At 40.9% G+C, this 13743-nt stretch overlaps 1 protein-coding gene across 4 annotated transcripts in view; it reads left to right on the top strand.

Annotated features, from left to right (window-relative positions):
• Positions 1-13743, top strand: part of LOC116945675 (solute carrier family 35 member F5-like) — a 56288-nt gene that overhangs the window by 18735 nt on the left and 23810 nt on the right. For all 4 annotated transcript variants that reach the window (XM_076071064.1, XM_032960216.2, XM_032960224.2 and 1 more), the window contains exons 7-10: positions 613-700; positions 3713-3780; positions 9351-9455; positions 12495-12654. In XM_076071064.1, the coding sequence (XP_075927179.1) occupies positions 613-700; positions 3713-3780; positions 9351-9455; positions 12495-12654 (421 nt within the window). The remainder of the gene's footprint in view (positions 1-612; positions 701-3712; positions 3781-9350; positions 9456-12494; positions 12655-13743) is intronic.

Genomic DNA, 13743 nt, shown 5'->3' with positions numbered 1-13743 from the left:
TTAAATTGGACCGTCCTGAAAAAGTCTTGAGACTCAGTGAGGTTTCCCTGGGTAAAATAGGGATAGTAAAAATACATTTAAAAGCATAATAATTTCTGTAACATAACAATTGTAACATTATTTCCCAACACTGAGATGATGCCAAGACAGATATAAAATATTAATATGCAGCACTTGTATTTTAGCATGTATGCTTAGATATTAATACCCCAGATTGAAAGTAAAAATATAATCATGTTAGTCATTATTTAAGAATGAATATAAAAACATACCATGTGCCGTTATTGGCAAAGATCTCCACAAGCCATATGTCAAACTAAGACTTATTTTTCATTTTTGAGAGCCACTTAAAATGGCCAAGACTCGACGGGCCAAACTAATCTGATAAATTGTTGTAAGAGTATAGTAATATATATCTCAAGCTGGCTTGTGTGGATGCCTTTTTTACATTGTCTGAAATCATATCACTTCACTTGCAACCTTGCATGACCATTACACATCCCCGTACTGTAGAGGGCTGAATTGTGTTGTTGCCGGTTTGGGAACTAGCGCTGTGTTACGTTCTAAGTTGGCCTGAAATTAGGAGTCAGCTTTACCTGAAATGTGTTGCAGGTCTCTTCACACTGGTGTTGGCAGCATTGCTTCCCAGCAGCAGCAATGACCGGTTCTCTCTCTCCAAGCTCTTGGCAGTCTTACTGAGGTATCGTAGCCCATGGGCTTTTCTCACTCATCAATTTTTATTTACCCCCTAATGTGCATATGTTCTTAAAGTTTTGCTACCTCACGAGCCCACGGCTGGGTGACAACATTGCAGAGCACTGTCTGATAATTTAAATTCAGTTAAAATCCTGGTCAGCCCATCATCTGTCTGTGGGCAATAATGAAATAAAGTTCATACCATACTGTAGGAAGTCTGCAGAAGTTGTCCAATGGACAGACGTGTCCCTTCATAGGAAAGTGGAATTTTAGTAATTCAAAATTGTATTAGCATTGATATACTATGTCCTCATACTTAGGCTTGAAATCCTATCTGAGTCTCAAGACTCAGGTATTTTTACAAAAAAAACGTTTTGGATAATTTGTATGTTTTACATTGCGTGACACTGGACTGCCCAGAGAAAACCCAGACATGAGGTAGAGTTCACCACAGCCATATCTGTCACGGACACCAAACTCTCTCGAGTAATATAAATAATTTCCTAGTGTAGACTGTAAAGTGTTGTTATGGCTGCTCATCTCAGCTGCACTACATATTCATACAATATTGAAGGACATTAGCAAGAAGCGACCTGAAAAAGAGAGGTTTTGTTTCCACATATATTTTGTGCACATGTTTATTTTACAATATTTAATATCAAAAAATCTACACGCCCAAACAAACACTGGGCAATGCTCACCTCGAAAGGCAGCCCTGAGCCATGCTGAAACTTCCAACATTCCTACTGTGGAGGTTGGGCTCTCCATAGGACAACCACTGTGAAGTTCTTCTGAAATGTTAATCAACTGTGGAAAAGGATGTGTTGTATTGACCTCTGATGGGGAATTAAATTAACAACGCTCTAATTAAATCATCTGCCAAAGTGCTACCTGACCTTATCTGATCATATAGCTATTTACTTTGTAGCTTGCAATGGGTTATGTTAATTAACAGTTTTTTGTGCTCTCTTCAAGAAATGCAGATGTAGCATCAACAGGTCTCACATCAGGGTATGTCATTTCCAAGGTTAATAACCTATGCAAATATATTGAACTGACTTCCAGAAGAATAGTCCCAACCACCTCTAAAATATGTCCTTTAGGAGATTTATTTGTACTAATTTCATATGGAATCATATTGATGACAAGTAGTAGATTTCGATTTAAAGCTTTCGTGACTGCAAGGATTCATCTTCTTTGGTTCTTTCGGTAAAGTCACGTAGAATGAGAATAAAATAATACAATAAAATAACACAATAAATTCTCACGACGTTTCGGCCACAACACAAGCAGCCTTCTTCAGGTGAAAGAACAGAACTGTCGTCTCGACAAGAACAGAACTTTCGTCCCGACTGTCGTCCCAACAAGAACAGAACTGTCGTCCCAACAGTTCTGTTCTTTCACCTGAAGAAGGCTGCTTGTGTTGTGGCCGAGACGTCGTGAGAATTTTATTGTGTTATTTTATTATTTTATTCTCATTCTACGTGACTTTACCGAAAGAACCAAAGAAGATGACAAGTAGTAGTTTATGCAATTGTAGTGAGTTCAACTGAGTCACGGACACACTTCTTGGAGGCAACATTTATTATAACCAACACACGGGTTACTACCCCTTAACACATTAACAACCTATGGTGGTGGACCACCAGGCTAACTACTCTAATTACACTGGGGTTAGCTACGACGGACCGGACCCTGGCCTGGGTCCCGGTCCATGTGTTGGTGACTTGTAGGACGTAGGATTCTTCAGGATGAACAACAGCAGTCGGTCCATCTCGGGGACCTCTGTGGCGGGGCTGGCTCCGCCCTTAGTCACGACCACCTTCTATAAACCTCTAGCAGGATCTCGACCCTGACACGTGACCACTCCTAGCCCCCACTTGGGGGCCCTGTGTAGACTTTACCGGTCACGTGTCCTTCGGGGTCAACCAGAGTGCCATGGCCCTTAGTAACCCTATTCCCATGGCCGGCACTCTCACACCCTATCCTGTAGCGGCCGGCACTGCACACAGAGCGTGGTGGTGCCACTCAGCACTGTCGGACAGCGCTCACCGAGCTCCTCTAGGGCCAGTACTGCACCCACATATACGTGGTGCCCGCGATGGCAATACATCGCACGTCATGCCTCTCTCGAGCCGGCATTACACAGTCCGCGATGTCACTACACAATTATTAGAATTGCGTAAGTCGTTCTGTACTGTGGCCGAATATTCATAATCTGAGCCATATCTGATTGTGCATGAGCCTGGTTTAGAGAGACAACACAAAAACTTTTGTTTAAAAAAATGCCAGCATGATGTTCATCCTGGGATAGTCGGTCAGCTTTCATGGAAACTATCTAGTTCATTAAATAATGTTCCTATTTCTTCATTGACTTAAAATGAAGAAAGACGAAAGCGCCGGACTTAAAATTGTAAAATTTGGTACTGCTATTTTAATTTTACCAGGTAAGGCCCACTGAGCTATAAAGGCCATTTTCAGAAGCGACCTGACCACAAATGATAGGTCAACAAAATGGCTTATCATGTTGAAATTTACATCAGCCAAATACTGTAAACACATGTTGATTCTAAATTTGGAGGGAAAAATCCAAGAACCCGGAGAAAAAGCCACAAAGGAGGACAAAGGGCTTTGTTGTTATCTTTGATGCTCTTGAACTCTGGATTCTATAAAATGCATTTCTTCAGAGGTCTAAGTCCATTCAACTGGTGTCATTGTTCTAGAATATTCCAGTGGTCAGTTTACTTCCAGTGGGATCACATATGTCAATAATTGCTAATTCCTGTAGAAATATACTGTTATGAACATATACATAGTGCATTCCACACAAGGAACAACCCATTGCTGAGAGCACATACACTTTCCTATAAGAGGTGTTGTACACTGATGCAAGACTGCCAATAAATATAAGCACTGCATGATTCTCATTTGGACAAGGAGACCTTTAACTTGCACTTTGTCATGCTGATAATGTTCAATTGGAAGGACCGCTAAGTGTCGCTTGTTTGTCACACAGCATTGGTGGTGTGCTGCTTGTTAGTCTCTCGACTGTGGCGAGCTCTTCTGCTGAGGCTGTGATGGCAGGTGAGGCGGCTCTTGAGAAGGTTTTTTTTATATGCATCACTCATCCACTGTAGCATATAAGCCACAAGTGCCACGATAATTATGTTTGGAAAAGCAGTATCTTTCCTATAAAAGTATATTTTTTCTGTGTGTGTGGACGTGTAACGCTTTTAACTGACAAACTGTTGGGTTTGTGTTTCAACAAAGTACACAGTTACAACAAACTAAGCCCCAGAACGAAAACTCGCTATTTGTTTTTGCCCTTAGTCAAATGTAAATCCTGAACAGTGTGATGTCCTCTTCCCCCCCCCACCCTAACGTGCGCAGTTACTACTATAGAGTCAGTAGATATGACTATCGTCAGTAGATACTACTGTAAACTCAGTAGATACTATTATAGAGTCAATCGATACTACTATAGATTCCGTTGATACTACTATAGTAATTAGATACTACGATAGAGTCGGTGGATACTACTGTAGAGTCAGTAAATGCTATAGAATTAGTAGATACAACTTTAGAGTCAGTATGTACTACTGTAGAGTCAAGAGATATTTATTTAATCAGTAGATACAGTGAGGGAAAAAAGTATTTGATCCTCTGCTGATTTTGTACGTTTGCCCACTGACAAAGAAATTATCAGTCTATAATTTTAATGGTAGGTTTATTTGAACAGTGAGAGACAGAATAGCAACAAAAAAATCCAGAAAAACGCATGTCAAAAATGTTATAAATTGATTTGCATTTTAATGAGGGAAATAAGTATTTGACCCCCTCTCAATCAGAAAGATTTCTGGCTCCCAGGTGTCTTTTATAGAGGTAATGAGCTGAGATTAGGAGCACACTCTTAAAGGGAGTGCTCCTAATCTCAGCTTGTTACCTGTATAAAAGACACCTGTCCACAGAAGCAATCCATCAATCAAATTCCAAACTCTCCACCATGGCCAAGACCAAAGAGCTCTCCAAGGATGTCAGGGACAAGATTGTAGACCTACACAAGGCTGGAATGGGCTACAAGACCATTGCCAAGCAGCTTGGTGAGAAGGTGACAACAGTTGGTGGGATTATTCGCAAATGGAAGAAACACAAAAGAACTGTCATTCTCCCTCGGCCTGGGGCTCCATGCAAGATCTTACCTCGTGGAGTTGCAATGATCATGAGAACGATGAGGAATAAGCCCAGAACTACACGGAAGGATCTTGTCAATGATCTCAAGGCAGCTGGGACCATAGTCACCAAGAAAACAATTGGTAACACACTACGCCGTGCAGGACTGAAATCCTGCAGCGCTCGCAAGGTCCCCCTGCTCAACAAAGCACATGTACATGCCCGTCTGAAGTTTGCCAATGAACATCTGAATGATTCAGAGGACAACTGGGTGAAAGTGTTGTGGTCAGATGAGACCAAAATGGAGCTCTTTGGCATCAACTCAACTCGCCGTGTTTGGAGGAGGAGGAATGCTGCCTATGACCCCAAGAACACCATCCCCACCGTCAAACATGGAGGTGGAAACATTATGCTTTGGGGGTGTTTTTATGCTAAGGGGACAGGACAACTTCACCGCATCAAAGGGATGATGGACGGGGCCATGTACCGTCAAATCTTGGGTGAGAACCTCCTTCCCTCAGCCAGGGCATTGAAAATGGGTCATGGATGGGTATTCCAGCATGACAATGACCCAAAACACACGGCCAAGGCAACAAAGGAGTGGCTCAAGAAGAAGCACATTAAGGTCCTGGAGTGGCCTAGCCAGTCTCCAGACCTTGATCCCATAGAAAATCTGTGGAGGGAGCTGAAGGTTCGAGTTGCCAAACGTCAGCCTCGAAACCTTAACAACTTGGAGAAGATCTGCAAAGAGGAGTGGGACAAAATCCCTCCTGAGATGTGTGCAAACCTGGTGGCCAACTACAAGAAACGTCTGACCTCTGTGATTGCCAACAAGGGTTTTGCCACCAAGTACTAAGTCATGTTTTGCAGAGGGGTCAAATACTTATTTCCCTCATTAAAATGCAAATCAATTTATAACATTTTTGACATGCGTTTTTCTGGATTTTTTCGTTGTTATTCCGTCTCTCACTGTTCAAATTAACCTACCATTAAAATTATAGACTGATCATTTCTTTGTCAGTGGGCAAACGTACAAAATCAGCAGGGGATCAAATACTTTTTTCCCTCACTGTATTACCATTGAGTTAGTAGATACTCCTGTATATACTACTTTAGTCAGTAGATACTACTATTGAGTTAGTAGATACTGCTGTATATACTACTTTAGTCAGTAGATACTACTATTGAGTGAGTAGATACTTCTGTAGAGTCAGTAGATACGACTATATAGTCCATAGATATTGCTATAGAGTAAGCAGAGCCTGCTATTGAGTTAGTAGTTACTACTATAGTGAGTAGACACTACTATAGAGTCAGTAGATACTACAGTAGATACTACCATAGTCTCGTTACTACCATTGAGTCGGTAGATACTGCTGTAGAGGCAGTAGATACTCCCGTAGAGTCAGTAGTTACTACTATAGTCAATAGATGTCACTGTAAAGTCTGTAGATGCTACTGCAGAGTCAGTGGATACTACTATACAGTGAGTAGATGCTACTGTAGAGCCAGATACTATAGAGTCACTAGATACTAATATAGAGTCAGCAGACACTGCTATAGAGTCAGTAGATACTACTATAGAGTCAGTAGTCACTACTATAGTCAGTAGATACTACTATAGAGTCAGTAGATACTACTGGAGTCAATAGATACTACTGTAGTCAGCAGATACTACTGTAGAGTCAGTAGATACTATTATAGTCAGTAGTTACTGCTATAGTCAGTAGATACTACTATAGAGTCAGTATTGATGTGAAGCTTTCATGACTGCAGGAATCCATACTCTTTGGTTCTTTCAGTAAAGTCACGTAGGTATACAATAACATAAATCACGACGTTTCGGGCGCAACACAAGCGTCCATCATCAGGTGCTGCAGACCATGCAGCAGCAGACCATGCTTTCCCACCTGATGATGGACGCTTGTGTTGCTCCCGAAACGTCGTGATCTATTTTATTTTATACCTACGTGACTTTACCGAAAGAACCAAAGAGTATAGAGTCATTAGTTACTACTATAGTCAGTAGATACTACTATAGAGTCAGTAGATATTATTACAGTCAGTAGATACTACTATAGAGTCAGTAGATACTACTGTCAGTAGATACTACTATGGTCAGTAGATACTACTACAGTCAGTAGATACTATTACAGTCAGTAGGTACTACTATATAATCAGTAGGTCCTACTAACTCTATTGTATGTAGGGTGTGTAGGTATATATATTAATGCCTACAAAAAAATGGTGGGGGGGTCGATAATTTTGGGAAACTTTTTTGATCAATTATTTACCCCCCACTTTAACTTTTTGATTCAGGACTTCTGAAAGGCTGTTACATTTTTGTTGATGGACAAATAGACAGACAAACAGGCTCTCACAATAGCTTAGTATTTGTGTATGTATATGTTATGTTTTTTAAGAGAAGACAAGTTTTGAAATATATATTTAACCTGGGCAAAGCCGGGTACTTCCTGCTAGTACATAATACTTCTGCGTGTGAATTATGAATGAGTTTTGGATTTTAAATTCTGTTAATCAGATTTTTAGGACAAATTGTATTAAGATTCAGAATGAAAACACGAGTCAACATAAAATATATATTTAGATGTTAATAACTTGAGCAATGGTGACAACACGTGTTGGTTGTTAAAATATCATCATGTGATGGCACTTTTGGTAAGAAAAGCTCAAATGTAATGCCATGGAAGGGATGTAATACCCTGTGATGGTACATCCTGGATTTTGTATCTAGCCTTGATTTTTTTTCATCATAAAATTGGGAGCACGTCACAAGTATGTGTGCTTGTGAGTGTTTATATAGAGTAAAGAGATACATATTTATAAGTGATATAATATACAGATACATATTTTCACCTCCGATTAGTATGGTTGGCGACGTATGGTGTGAACGAAATTCACGTTCATCATGAAGGTTAAAACGCTGTTATGTTCCTGGCAATGCAGGGTAAATTATGACGAAACACTAATCCAGTGCATATTGCTACCTGGACCTAGTTCTGGGATCCATCAGGTCAGCTCAGCCTAACAATCCATTTTGTAGTGTGTCGACGTCAGCAATTGTGATGGCTTGGGGATGGTGTTTGCCATACTATTTCATTCTGTGGCACGTTAACCTTAATAGGTGCTCACTAACAGCAATATGATTTAAACATTTAATTTCTCTCATGGCATTGACCATAAATTCACAAGTGTGTGCCTTTGTCTCTGTCCACTACCCCACCGACGGCAAATATCCCTTCTTTAGTGGGGTAGAATGATGGGGAAAGTGCAGTGAGCACCTATTCAGGACAGCACGACAGCAGCACACCACATCGTAATTTTCCCCACTTTTGTTGTCAACATGCCAAGTAATTTTATCCATATTAGGTTCAGTTTACCAAGTGCAGATCCAGGTCATGATCAGACAATGATTGCCACTGGTGTTACACAAGGTGAAGAGTCACTAGGATTATAACTCATTGCGATAACGATTTTACCACCACACTCAAACACAATATACAGTACACTTCGGCATGTTCTTGAACACACACATGGAATACCCAGGAATGGACACGAGAAGCATATCTGCACGGAATGTGATTAAGAATGAAATAAGTTTCTTTAGTTTACGACAGTAGTAAAGTGGATTTGATAATGGACTAATCCCCCACATAAAGTAAAAATGTAAAATGTTCAAACAAATAACCCACTAACTTTGAATGCATTTATTATGGGGGATGCGTTTATACAATACAATAGCTAGTCACCCAATTAAAGCACTTGCCTCGGCAAAAACTTGATTAGCTTCCAAGAACTATTGTCTGTTATCCCTGCAAAATAACACAAATATAACATTGACACTGGAATATGGATCTAATTTAGGGCGGGTATCATATTACTTCATAATCTTAAATATCCATCTTTCGTGTACACATGGAGCCAGCTGGAAACAATTTGAGCCCCTTTAAAACGAATTTGACAAAGCTCTGTAAGTGCCTCAGCAGATCTAATCAATAAGTCCAAGACCATTACAGTTCCATGTTATTCAAAAGTTCCGTGTGATCTTTACAATATTACACAAATTCCTTAAATTATATTGAAATCAACTTAGTGGCCTTTATTTAACCAGATTAGAGCTCATCTAAGATCCATTGTCCTGCAAGAGCCACCTGAGCAATCACAGATACAAGGGGACACCTATTGATTTTTTTTTTACAATTTCATTGCAACCATTAAGTCACTATTGGTCTTTGAACATCTTCAAGTAAGTAATGCTGAGGGTATTCAATATAACACTATTAATACGATAAAATCCCCATAATAGTGGCAGCCCCATTTGCAGTCATCCCTTAAGTGTTTCTGGGAACTCCTTACGGATGACCCCCTCATTGAAGCTTCATTGTAACTGAGGCTGTAGAAGGGTAATTCCTTTCAATCCATTAACCCATACTATCCTCTGGCCCTGCTGCTGCTGTCTTCAGGCTGCATCTGGTCCTTGCTTGGAGCTCTGCTGTACGCCACATACCTGGTGCTGCTGCAGCGGAGTGCAGGAGGCGACCGTCAGCTGGACATACCCATGTTCTTCGGTACACAGCGAGGGGCCTTTACTTTTGAAAGCTCATTTCTTGAGAACTGCTGTTTGTGTTAAGTTTGTTGTCCTCCCCCCGCACCTCCGATTAGCACGGTTGGCTATGTATGGTGCGAAAGAAGGTATACATACAGTGAGGGAAAAAAGTATTTGATCCCCTGCTGATTTTGTACGTTTGCCCACTGACAAAGAAATGATCAGTCTATAATTTTAATGGTAGGTTTATTTGAACCCTGAGAGACGGAATAACAACAAAAAAATCCAGAAAAACGCATGTCAAAAATGTTATAAATTGATTTGCATTTTAATGAGGGAAATAAGTATTTGACCCCTCTGCAAAACATGACTTAGTACTTGGTGGCAAAACCCTTGTTGGCAATCACAGAGGTCAGACGTTTCTTGTAGTTGGCCACCAGGTTTGCACACATCTCAGGAGGGATTTTGTCCCACTCCTCTTTGCAGATCTTCTCCAAGTCGTTAAGGTTTCGAGGCTGACGTTTGGCAGCTCGAACCTTCAGCTTCCTCCACAGATTTTCTATGTGATCAAGGTCTGGAGACTGGCTAGGCCACTCCAGGACCGTAATGTGCTTCTTCTTGAGCCACTCCTTTGTTGCCTTGGCCGTGTGTTTTGGGTCATTGTCATGCTGGAATACCCATCCACGACCCATTTTCAATGCCCTGGCTGAGGGAAGGAGGTTCTCACCCAAGATTTGACGGCACATGGCCCCGTCCATCGTCCCTTTGATGCGGTGAAGTTGTCCTGTCCCCTTAGCAGAAAAACACCCCCAAAGCATAATGTTTCCACCTCCATGTTTGACGGTGGGGATGGTGTTCTTGGGGTCATAGGCAGCATTCCTCCTCCTCCAAACACGGCGAGTTGAGTTGATACCAAAGAGCTCCATTTTGGTCTCATCTGACCGCAAACTTCAGACGGGCATGTATATGTGCTTTCTTGAGCAGGGGGACCTTGCGGGCGCTGCAGGATTTCAGTCCTTCACGGCGTAGTGTGTTACCAATTGTTTTCTTGGTGACTATGGTCCCAGCTGCCTTGAGATCATTGACAAGATCCTCCCGTGTAGTTCTGGGCTGATTCCTCACCGTTCTCATGATCATTGCAATTCCACGAGGTGAGATCTTGCATGGAGCCCCAGGCCGAGGGAGATTGACAGTTATTTTGTGTTTCTTTCATTTGCGAATAATCGCACCAACTGTTGTCACCTTCTCACCAAGCTGCTTGGCAATGGTCTTGTAGCACATTCCAGCCTTGTGTAGGTACAATCTTGTCCCTGACATCCTAGGAGAGCTCTTTGGTCTTGGCCATGGTGGAGAGTTTGGAATCTGATTGATTGATTGCTTCTTTGGATAGGTGTCTTTTTATCAGGTGACAAGCTGAGATTAGGAGCACTCCCTTTAAGAGTGTGCTCCTAATCTCAGCTCGTTACCTGTATAAAAGACACCTGGGAGCCAGAAATCTTTCTGATTGCGAGGAGGTCAAATACTTATTTCCCTCATTAAAATGCAAATCAATTTATAACATTTTCGACGTGCGTTTTTCTGGATTTTTTGTTGTTATTCTGCCTCTCACTGTTCAAATAAACCTACCATTAAAATTATATACTGATCATTTCTTTGTCAGTGAGCAAACGTACAAAGCAGCAGGGGATCAAATACTTTTTTCCCTCACTGTACATACTTGTGCTCCGTTTATTAAGTGCTTTGCACAGGCATTTGTCTGGCCAAATTGTATCTAACACGCAGTCATTAATAATCGATTCCATCATGAAAATCAATTCTTGCGCTCACTATAAATGCATTGAACCGTGCATGTAAGAATCGATTATTTGCGTTTTCTACAAGTTACATGCAAATGTTACTTGTGGGAATAATCAAGACAACACAAGATTAGGACAATAGAAATGAAATGGGGCAAAACAAGGCAACATTAATTCATTCTCGAATCACAATTTGGGGTCAATACATGCTTGTCATTTACCATTTTATATGTGGTATATATATAAAAGAGAGCATATATTCACCTCATAGCAGGCATTAGAAAGTGATGAAGCTTATCATCCCTTTGGGCTCAATTGGTACCACTCTCCTAGAAGTCAACAGTGGTTGTGCTGTTGATCGATTGGCCTCCATGGTAGTGAAATGGAATATTCACCACTTGCTCATGGCATTAGCATAAAGGTTTAAAATGCATTAGTTAAAGGTAATTTATTAGTGCACACAGTGCAATTCATGAATGGTTACATTCCTGCTGTATAAAGTGGCTCTATTACCGCTGTGAGGCTCCACTGCCCCCATAATTGGCCCTTGGCACATCACGCTGTACAGTGAGATTTTGCAAAGCTTCTTTATACCATTGCCTCAGTATGTACGCCGCAAACAGGATAGGTAGTGGATGAAACGTTTGCAGTACCGTTTTATGCAGACACTCCTAAATTTGGCATTTAGTTAATTGAATTATTGGTATTCACTTCTTTAAGACTTATTCAGAAAATATCGTCCTTTGATGTAATATACATGGATTCCTATTCATAGATTTTTGTTCAGTATACACTAACCAACGTTTATATTTGAATGATAACAATTCTGAAAGTTAATTAATGTAGAGTCTTTTTTTTACAGGGTCCAAATGGAGTACAGTAGCTTTGTTAAATGTATCTTAAATAACATACACAAATTTTATTTTCAGTACATTGAGGTAATACAAAAGGCCTCCATTTGACATCCTTTTGTTTGAGCCCTCAAGAATAACTATGAAATGTTCAGTTATATTTTTATTTAGCTATTGTTAGGTCATAGTTTATTTTTATTTGTATATTTGTAAGTGATTTGTTTACCTTTCCTATACTTTGCACTGCTATCATGGTTTTTTTATTGTTGTTGTAACGTTCTGACCTACCCCTGCTGGACATCTGTGAAAAAGAGCTTCACAGCTCATTGGATTCCTCAACTATAAATACATATTTGATTCTGATAGTGCTTGTGTGGGAGATACGCTGACATTGGCTGGGTTGTCCTGTCGCAGGCTTTGTGGGGCTCTTCAACCTGCTTTGCCTGTGGCCTGGCTTCCCGCTGCTTCACTACGCAGGATTTGAGACATTTGTGTTTCCCAGCAACACTGTGTGGGCCTACATCCTCATCAATGGCCTGGTGGGCACTGTACTCTCCGAGTTCTTGTGGCTCTGGTAGGTATGGTGGTCTCCTGGTCACTACGAAAGTATAACGACTTGATATGATTGTGAGAATGCTACCCAGCCACAAGGAACTGTCTGCTCACTGTTTAGCAAACATAGTTCACTGCCACTGAGTGCCATGCAACAAGTAATTAATGTGCTATATAAAAGTCCATGATAATTTAATGTGGCATGTACATGATGTTTCAAATTCATTGATGTTGTGAATGTATCCCATTGTCCATGAATGGCTTTGGTGCACATATTTATATACATTCACTAGATGCAATATCACAAAACTGCATAAATCGTGACTTGGTTTCCATTTTCCTGCTGTTTTCACAATGTCCATGAAAAGGGCATTTTGAAGCATTTACTGCACACCTGCTTACCAGTGTGGTCATGTGAATATTTGGTACAGACTTCTACAGAAACTGCAAGTTGCATTATCAACTGTGGCAAATTGCATTATAAACTTCTGCAATCTCCTTAAAATTTTAAGTATTTTCCCACTCAAATGTACTTGGGGAGTTGCTCATTTTGTTAAAACAGAGTCAGTGATGGGATTGAAAAGTGCACGTTTCTATGACAAACGTAAGTATATCAATAGGAAAACTTCTGTAGACATCCCACATAGTATTCTTCATTCTTTCGGTAAGGTCACGTAGAAGGGAAACAATACCGAAAGAACCAAGAATATGAATCCCTGCAGTCACGAAAGCTTTAAATCAAAATTTTAAATTCCACATAGTGATATTAATTTTATCATCCCCCAGAGAAATGAAGTGCTGAGTTGACCAACAACCAGAATTTGTGTAGTGAGTCCAACTGAGTCGCAGACATTGTTCTTCAGAGGTAACACATTCACAACACCTATATACAAAAGGGGTTACTGCCCCTTTACCATATACAGCCTAGAGTGGTGACCACCCAGCTAACTACACTACACACAGGAGTTACAGCTACGATGAACCGGACCCTCACTCGGGTCCCGGCCACGTGTTGGTGCCTCTTCAGATGTAGGATGTGGAGCTCTCAGGGACCCACCTTATATCCTCCCGTGTCGGGGCCGGCTCCACCCTCGGCCCCGCCCACCTTCGC

The sequence above is a fragment of the Petromyzon marinus genome, chromosome 2 (assembly GCF_048934315.1).
Source record: "Petromyzon marinus isolate PM22_M1 ecotype Great Lakes invasive population chromosome 2, UKy_Petmar_22M1.pri1.0, whole genome shotgun sequence".
Taxonomy (NCBI): domain Eukaryota; kingdom Metazoa; phylum Chordata; class Hyperoartia; order Petromyzontiformes; family Petromyzontidae; genus Petromyzon; species Petromyzon marinus.
The sequence above is the reverse complement of the archived record's forward strand: the minus strand, read 5'-3'. Positions and strand labels throughout refer to the sequence as shown.